Genomic DNA, 9,936 nt, shown 5'->3' on the forward strand with positions numbered 1-9,936 from the left:
ACTGCAGGCACTGCAATGCAATCTCTATGGGTTCCGGGAGGGCTAGCACTAACGTGCTTTCGTCATCATACGTAACCTTAACTTGTGCAGCGATTGGTGGAAACGTCTCTAATTATAATCTTTAAGCTAAAGTGACATCCAATAATTTCCTCAGTGCATAACTTACATTTCACAGACATTTTCTCCATCTGTAAATATTAGAAAGTCGAGAAAATATTTCCATTTTGCTGTCCAGGAGGAGTGGAAGCACAAACTTCCGTGAACGAGCGCCGCCGTGCGCATGCGCGCCAAACAGACGAAGCGCAATAATTCTGACTAAAATATACATTTAGCTAAAATATTTGTTGTTGATTATTTGTTTTTGTTTGCGAACATAAATGTGCCATACGTAGAATTTCGAACCTACACCTAAGTGTATTTTTATGATAGCAGTAACTGTAAAGTGATTATTGTAGGGCAATCATAATGGACTAAAAATTAGTCTGTGCTTCTTTTATTTTCAGTTTTAGTTTTTAGTTTTAGTGAATGTAACTTCTGCTTTAAAAAGCATTATTTTGTTTTTAGATTGTAGCGTCACAATGTTAGAATGTAGGCCTCATGTAATTTGACCCCTTTTTTTGCGCATAATGTAACATAGACTACATGGTTACATTCATGTTTGTTTTTTATAGCCTTCAATACGAACATTGTTTGTAGGAAAATATTGGGCAGAATATGAAATAAAAAACAAATTTAATAAAATGTTTTTTAATTAAATACAGATTTTATATCGCCCAGCCCTATGGCATGCTTTAAATACTGAATTTTCCATGTTTTAGATCAGCAGTAGTGATACATTACATCACATTATTTAACAATTAGCCCATTCTGCATCTCTAATTCTTTTTTTCTTTTTTTCTTTGTGCCCCCCCCCCCCAAAAAAAAACACCAGCTGCCACTGCTCCAGTAGCTCAAAATGAGCCTGATATGCCTCTGTTCATAATCATCTTGCATTCCCATCATATTGTGGTGTATTTTTGACACAGCGGGTTGATGCTACCTGCTTTGTATGCTAGTACTAACAGCGCAGTGTGACATATGACTTATGTGTACGTAGAGACAGCGTTACTGCCTCAGTCATATTTCATCTATTGCTGCAAATGACAAAAAATCTCTCTCACTTTCCCTGTCTCCCTGCTTTGTCTCTTTCCGCTCTCTTAGTATTGGTAAGCCCTTGCTCGTAGGCCTTGAAGGTTAAGCGCTAACTCCCCACACTTCTGACCTTGCCTTACAATGAGCAGCATTAGTTCATGGCTCTGTCTCAGCACCATTACAGTGACTGTCAGGATGGAACACTTGCTGTCTTGTTTCAGTTCGGTGTCTATAATCTGAACAAGTTCAGGGAAAAAAAAGCTAATTCAAAAGCTAATCTTCAAAGCTAATTGCAGCCTAATTCACCCCCCCCTACTCACTGCCACTTCCGCTTCGGTCTATCTCTCTCCTTTTCTCTCCCCATCACTACACTTGCTTCTCCTGCACGCCGTCAGTTGGAAGGTCTCAGGGGAGAAGCTGCGGCCAGGCTTTTTGGGGGAGCTGTCAGACTAATAGATTTCCTCTCTCGCTCTGATGTGAACAGAGGGAAAAACCTTCCCTGCTGGGACATACTAAAAGCAAAGTTTTTACAGGGCCGGTGGAAGACCCATATGATCTTTGTCTGGTAGGTCTTAATGTTTTGAGTTTTAAGCTCTGATATTTACAGTATGCATTTTAACATGTTTGATTGCATGTAATGGTTTTCTTCTGTGTTATGTGTTTATTCAGCTAAATTCTGTATATCATACAAAACTTTATGTGAGCACTTCATGATTCCTTTTACTCAAACATGTATGCATATATGATCATGAATCTGTCAATGACAGCATGTTCATTTTTTTTTAAGAAGATTTTGGTGATTTCTGGATTGGAGGCAAGAAATACAGCAAGACAATCCTCAAACGCCCACTACAGGCCGACAGCTGCACAGCAGGCTTGAAGCGTGGTAATGCTTACATACTAAGCTCACAGCGCCACCTAATGTTTGTTTTTGTTACTTACCAATCAGTCGTTTTACAATGTGGGTACGTCCTGTGTTTTCACAATAGACATTTAATATACACATCTAAACATTAAATAACAAAATATTAGGCATACATGTTTGTGCAGGACAATTTTCAAGCTCTAACTAGGCATATAGAAAATTACAGGTGGGTGTTTTGGAGCTGGTTGGAGCTAAAATCTGCAGGACAGCAGCCCTCCAGAACCGAGTTTGGACACCACTGTGTTAGTCCTATTAGTGAATTTTTCCACCTCAATATTAGACCATAACCAGCATAAACACTGGGGGACCGTGCACCATGACGAATGCATCACATTCACATTAATGGTCAACAAATATGAGTTTTCAGTAGTTCATTTTTAAATGATTATTCCTCCAATAACCATATATGTGGTTACAGCCTAGCAAACTGAAAAAGAAAAAATAATAAGCCATGACATTTCATGTTTTAAAACATTTTTGTGCCAGTCCTTTTACATTCAAAATGCTTCAGGTTTGAATATTGTTGGGTCGTTACTACCAAAACTAGCAAATATTGTACCATATTATTTACAGTCAATGTTTTTGTACTTTGTGATAAGAGAATAAAAATAACAGAGTTGAAATATTGAGATTGAAAATAGTACTTTTAGTGTAACTACAAAGAATTAATGTGGCAAGTTCAGTATCCTGTTAATTATATCGGTAGAAAGTTATGGGGACTCAAACGAGGAAAAAAAAAACAGTCTATATGGTCCAGATTATATCTCAACTGTTTTCTCAACTGTGTTTTTTTTTTAAAAAACAGTATTTTTTGCTTCAAACTGATCTGATCATTTCAATTTCAGGGTTAAAGACTATTTTATGTAGCCTGTGGTTTCAAATAAATGTGTCATAAGTCTGAACTGTGTCATAGGGAGCATAAATATATTTGTGTGTTAAATATAGATTCGTGGTCATGGCGAAACTGTCTTCTCTTCCTTCTGGATATTTAAGAAGCTTCTGTCCTGTGCTCAGCTGAATACTTTTTGTATTAGCTCACAGGGTAACTCCTCATTCGTGGGGAATGTGAGGGGGACACTTGACTCATATATGGAGAAGACAAACAAGGACCATTATTTTTGTAATTGTGTCATATACTTTTTGACACTTTAGTATTAGACAAAATGATTATTTTTAGAGGAAGCAAAAAACATATGTCAACTTTACTTTTCAAATACCATTAATTATATTGAGAAGTAAATAAAAATTTGTTACCAAGATTATTATAAGATCATTAAAAAAATTAACTAATTTCTATATTTCTTAATTTTAAAAATATTAATGAAGAGGCCTAAAACATACATATGTTTGATCTTTGCAACCAGCAAGTATGGTCATATTTTGTGTTTATGAAAAAATAAATAGTTTTTCATTTCTTTCTTATATTATGTTCTTGTATTTTCCTTCTTATAAATTTCTTGTAATGTTTATTCTTTTAATATGCGTGTATGTATATATATATATATATATATATATATATATATATATAAATATATGGATATTGATATATTTTTATTATACAGTCAAACCAAAGACATTTTTTATATATTTTTACTAGTGGGTGCAGGACACTATAGTTCATTTATGTAAGTGAGGATAGCAAAATAAAGTAATCTGACATATTATACCCAAAAATTCTTCATACAGTGGACTACCAGTAAAATTGATAAAAAATTTGAAACCAAAAATTATTCACATTTTGACCTGACCATGTTTTGCTTAAGTGTTATCTGACATAATTAAGATTATTTCTTTTCTGAAACAGTTTAACTCTGAGATCTTGTCATATTTTATTACCATTTTTTTAAACTATAGTGAATAAACTGTAATAATGAATGTAATGTTCAAGGTGTCTGAATACATTTTGGTTTGACTGTATATAAATATACATTTGTTTAGGAAATGACATCATGACTGCACAGTTCTTGCATACGGTAAGCAGTTTCTGTTGAAGGTAAGGAGAGAACACACACACACACAGGGTGTAAAATTAGCATGTGACTTCACTCTCTGTTCATGACTAAGGAGCCATTGGGCAATCCCAACTTGGGCAGCCGGACCAATGAAGGCTATGGGACATTAAAAGTGACACCAACCCATTAATCAAACTACAACTGTAAACTTATTATAGCCTTATGAGCATCCTGAATGTTCTGGTTACTTGTAGCTTTGAATTCTTATTCATGACCTCAGTGGTGTAAAAAGACCAACGGTGGGAGGTTCTAGATGCCTGTTGGAGAAATATATAAACTGAAGAGACCTGCAAGCAAGCAGATCATTCTGAGAGGACTCAAGACAACACCTTCCAGACAAACAGGCGAGAGAAATGTCTTCTGCCGAGAGCCTCTTCATGGACGACCCTTTCTTTGAGAACTCCCACTTTTTGTGGCCCAGGGGCAGTATGGTTCTTTCCAGCTTCAGAGAGGATTTCCTCCAGCGAAGGGCCCAAATAATGCAGAACCTGAGGAACGAGATCAGAGACAGCTTGCTGAGTGAACTCAGTGAAGAGTTCTTCCAGAGTCTAGACGGTCAGAGGACCCCTGCCTTCTCCAGGCTCTTCAGTACCAACACAGATGAGAACAAGCGGCGAGACGTGTCTCTCACACTGGACACTCAAGGCTTCTCTCCAGAAGACGTCACCGTGACAGTATCTGGGAGGAGGCTGGAGGTGCTGGCCAAGAAAGACGCTTCCTCATCATCTACCAGCACTGCGCATGCTGCAGAAGCCCAGCCACAAGGATTTGTTCAAGCCGTGCAGCTTCCTGATCACCTGGATCCAACCTCCTTGACCTGTTCACTTGGAGAAGATGGACTTCTGCATATTGAGTCACCAGAATCCAAAGATGAGTCCTCAGAGGAGCATGTCATTCCCATCCGTTTCAGAACATCCCTGAATTTCCCCATCAACAAGGAAAGCACAAACAAAATGGAGGATGGGGCTGAGAAATCAAACTAGAACACAAACTGATGGCATATTATGCATTGTACAATTGTTTTCATGAATCCAGAGATGTGCTTCCTGTAACTGTAAATTTTTTGTTCTAAAAGGGTTTTAATAAAGATGTTAATTGGTATATGACTTCATGCACAAACTGCTTCATGTCTTCTTCAGATATGCTATGAATGATTAAGGTTTTGAAATGCCTTTTACGATCATATGCATTAATATTATTGTCAATCTGGAGTGTTAATTCACAAATTTTCAGTTTTTTTATTGATGTTTTTGATGATCACTTCAATCTGATGTGCAGAATTGTTGTTATAATAGATCTCCATTTTAAAACGTTTTGGCCATGTGGTTTGAGGGATTATGTAGATCATTAAAGGGATAGTTCACCCAAAAATGGAAATTCTGTCATCATTTACTCACCCTCAAGTTGTTCCAAACCTGTATGAATTTCTTTGTTCTGCTGAACACAAAGGAAGATATTTTGAAGAAAGTTTGAAACCAGACCGCTTTTGGGGCACCATTGACTTCCATAGTAGGAAAAAAAAAAATACTATGGAAGTCAGTGGTGCCCCAGAATTGTTCAGTTTCCCACATTTTTCAAAATATCTTCCTTTGTGTTCAGCAGAACAAATAAATTCATACAGGTTTGGAACAACCTGAGGGTGAGTAAATGATGACAGAATTTTCATTTTTTGGTGAACTATCCCTTTAAGCAATTTCCATAAAGGTGTGCAAACAAGATCCATCATGCAATTTGTGAAAGCATTTCATCTAATCAAATTTAAAGTTACTTTTAATTTTAAAAGAAATATGTTTGTGAAGCAGAATGTAATGCATAACAGTATGAAGTGGGTTTTACAATTAGCCTCCTAATACAAATGATGGCGCTATAGACACATGATCGAGACTTATTCATCCCAAACATGCCAATTGATGTTATGACAAGAACCCATCCATTGATTTTAAGATATAACTCAGTGATTTTTATTTATATTTCTTACCTAAAGTGATCACCTGCTGAATGTTCAGTGGGTCAGTTCCTTTCTATATTCCTGTTTTAACAGGGACATTAACACAACACGAAAAACAAAAACAAAAAAGCGCAGCCTTTAAACAGTTATGTAGCAGCCAAAAAGTTGAACTGAAAGCTACAGTTTTTAAAATGGAAATAATAATAATAATAATAAATCGTCATACTTTAACTAAGCTTCTCCTCTTGTTGCCAACGAATGAAACGCGCGCGATTTAGGCCTATGTCCCGCCCTGACTTCTTCTGTTTTACGCTGTTGAACAATATTTCACATTACACGGCGTCTTAAAAGTGCAAAACGTCCGTCTAGCGTATGTTTATATAGAAAAACTATCAAAAAGCAGCGTACGCATTCCGTGTAAACGAGAACTGAACGCTTTTTTTGTGACCGCCGCCTTTTAGAACGTCTTGTGGTTATGCGCCAGACATTATCGCAACGGCAGCGCAGTGGAAATGCAAAAAATGCGTACTGTGTAAAGGTACGTTAACTTTATGCAGAGCAATCTGGATTGAGGTACGCAATGGTTTCGCTCATTAGACTCATTAATGCTATATTTGCAGGACCGATTTTTTTTAAAATTTGTTTTATCATTTATGTATTATGATATATTAGAAGGTTATCATTGGTGGCTGCTGGTTAACTCAATCCACCAGCCATTATGGCGGTCAAACGTAACCTAATCACACCATAACATGACATTACAATTATAGTTTGTAATTTATTCCTTCTCATTATACCTGACACAGGACTATTTTCTTTGAAACGAAGAATGGGGGGCATCCAAGATCTATTGGCCATTCCTAAATCCTGTTGAGACGCCGGAGAGCAAAAGTTCAAGAGATGAAAAGCTTCCGGATGAAACAGTCAGCTGGCTATAAAAGGTATTCTTGAAATGGACAGCAGGGGAATTTGACACCAGAAAATCATGAGATGAAGAGGCCAAATGCTGCCATTACATTCAGTTCCCAGGAGGAGCTAAATAAGAGCCTGTAAAGGTTTCTCTGACATTTTCAGCCTGAGGGACACCATTTGTTGTGGCTTCAGCGCAAGTACAAAACACAGCGGTTAATATTTGATGTGTGCAACCTGAGGCAACAAGATGGAGGAAGCGCACAAGGGAAACCACAAATGTCTCCTGACTAATTTAAATGTCAGCAGCATAGAGATTTTTGATCTGGTTCCCATTAATGAGATATAATGTCTGACTGAGAGAGAACGAGAGTTACAAAATAAAGGCAATTGCTCAAGTCCTAACTCAACACCTGCCATTACCTGAGACTGATCGCTGCTTTTACCAGATTTTTGGCAAGAGGGTAAAATAGCCCAAAATTGTCTTCGAGCGGGCTAAAGTGATATTGAGGCGAAGTGGAAATGGATTTTCCATCTTCACTAACAAGTTTGTTGTGCGCACAAAAAAGTGAATAGAATCTGATTGCGTCATGAAAGTTTGTCGCAGTTTATATGTTTTTGTATATATAATCTTTTATATTCAAATATTTGTATTTATTTATATTTAAATATAAATGATTAAACGTCATAATTATCAAATATCTCTAATATTTAAACTGTAAAATTTATTGCCAAATATCGTGTTTATGGTGATTCGTCTTTTTTCTTATGTTAACAAACAATATCGCTGATTTCATTGAAAGGGGTGCCTACATTCACCACACACTTAAACTTTTTAATGGGTGCTTTCAGCTGGCACACATCTCTGTCCAGTCCTCTTCACAAACTTTAATGGTCTTGTTTGGCCTCCAGCACAATAGATGACTCAAACAGTGACAAACAATCCTTGTGGGCAATCACTTGGATAAGGAGACAGCCTGTGTAGACCCACACCAGCGGGTAAATATTGATCCCATTTCTACCCAGCACTAATGATAGTCCACTGTCTTGTCGAGCAATTCAATGCCACTGGGAGAGAAGACCTGTTCCCTAGGCAGCCGATGTCATCTGCGCCACTGCACCAATAGAGCTGCTCCCCTGTGCCTTGGCATCAATCTTTTTCAAAACATGCTTTCTTTACCTCTCTCAGTCATTTCTTCTTGATGGTGTGAAGATCTGACATTTCAGCCCAGACTGTTTAACCTCTGTGAGCATTGGTACACCAGCTGTTGAAAGCGGGTTCCTGTGATCCATGGCTAACGCTTTGAAGGGAAAAATTAGTTGCTCAGTAGCTCAGTGAAAATAGAGTGAGGTGATTTGTGATTTGAGTCTTTTGTTCCTAGACCACCTGTGAGCAAACAGCCAGTTATATTGGAATATGTGACTACACAAGATTCCAAATACATATACTACTACACCCATATCCAAATTAGTGTGTTTGCAACCTATTAAAATGAGTTATTTTTGATCATTTTGTTTTAGCACTATACAAAATATTAATTATGACATTAAAGAGATAGTTTACCAAAAAATGAAAATTTAATCAACCTCATTTCAAAAGATGTTATTTGGATCCCATTGACTAATATTGTGCAGACAAAAACAATTGAAAGATTCTTCAAATTATCTTTTTTTTTTTTTTTTAATCCGCAGAAGAAAGAAAGTCATACAGTTTTGGAATGACATGAGCGATTTTTAATGGAAACTATCCTATTAAATTGGAGCACAATTTGAGGGTGTTATTTGCTATCTGTCCTAAGTGGCAGTTAGCAATTTTTGTGATGCTCTCGGTTAGGTTGTACTACGGGCCAGACCGGAGGCTCTGCCATTGAGGGTGTTCAGCTAGAGAATTTGTTCTGGCATCAGAACAACTGAACCGCTTCAGGCAGGTTAATTTGCCCCCATTGTACTGTCATCTTTAGGAAGCGTCTTTATTCTTTTAGGATCACTGTCTTTTCTGATTTCCTCAGGTAGACTGAACCTTCCTTATATTGAATGCAGCATGCTTTTACCAAGCCATCTTGGCTGGCAGAAGTAATGTAGAAAGTTTTCAGTGTTCTAATTCTCCCACTCAAACGATATACTGCTTTAAAAACACATGATTCTTGATGGAATCGATTTCCTGGATGTAACTGATTTTATAATAAAATAAAAACAGGTTACTATAGGTCAAGATAAATTCTGAACAGACCTGAATAGACCCCTATTGAACGGGTGTTCAATATCCGCTTGTTAAGTCGTGACGTAAGGAACGCCGTTTCTGGGTCCAAGCCTCGACTCGTTTCACTTGAGAATGGCATCTCCACGGCCGTTTATGAGCCCTATTTATTCATAATAAACATTTAACATTATAAAGTTAAACATTTAAAATACTTACAGTCTACACAACAGTCTCCGTGCTCACAGCGTCACAGACATTAATATTTTAACGATTTATAAAAGATGAATCACTGTCTGGCCATCTGGGATTTTGGTATGGAGATAAAGGTTATGATTATAATTTTTTGGAAGTATTATACCACATCGTGTGTGTATATTAGCACCATTTGTTGTTTTTTTGTGGTATGAGATAGAGCGTTTGGACCCGGAAGCGCTGCAGCGTGACGTCAGACTTAACAACCGAATAGCATCAGCTCAACAATTGATAGCAAAGTTAAGAACTGTACACCCAGATAGCATGATGACATTGGCTGCGTTTACACTGGCACAAAAAATCCGATCTTTTGCTCACATCTGACACAGATCGGAATTAGTTGTAACACGTGTAAACACAAAAATCCACACGAGATCCGATTTTTTCGCATCCGATCTGAGCCACTTCCAAATGTGGTTTTAAATCCGATACATATCCGATCTCTGGACATGCGACCTACGTCTAAACACGCATATCCGATTCCCATTGGAATTCCAAGCCACCACAAGGCGAGGGCGACACATTTGCTCACTAAATGGTAGCTTCAATGTCGTATTAT

The 9,936-nt window shown here is 37.4% G+C and overlaps 1 protein-coding gene across 1 annotated transcript; it reads left to right on the plus strand.

The window, feature by feature from the left end:
- Window positions 1-4,357: 4,357 nt before the first annotated feature.
- hspb9 (heat shock protein, alpha-crystallin-related, 9) lies at window positions 4,358-5,187 on the plus strand. Its single transcript, XM_051886659.1, has one exon. It carries the CDS (start codon window positions 4,422-4,424, stop codon window positions 5,049-5,051), a length of 630 nt encoding a protein of 209 aa, XP_051742619.1. The 5' UTR covers window positions 4,358-4,421; the 3' UTR covers window positions 5,052-5,187.
- The last annotated feature ends 4,749 nt before the right edge of the window (window positions 5,188-9,936 follow it).

The sequence above is a fragment of the Ctenopharyngodon idella genome, chromosome 3 (genome assembly GCF_019924925.1).
Source record: "Ctenopharyngodon idella isolate HZGC_01 chromosome 3, HZGC01, whole genome shotgun sequence".
Classification (NCBI taxonomy): Eukaryota; Metazoa; Chordata; class Actinopteri; order Cypriniformes; family Xenocyprididae; genus Ctenopharyngodon; species Ctenopharyngodon idella.

What these genes read in the sequence shown, in the direction of transcription:
- hspb9 (XM_051886659.1), top strand. Translation starts at nt 4,422, where the DNA reads ATGTCTTCTGCCGAGAGCCTCTTCATGGACGACCCTTTCTTTGAGAAC.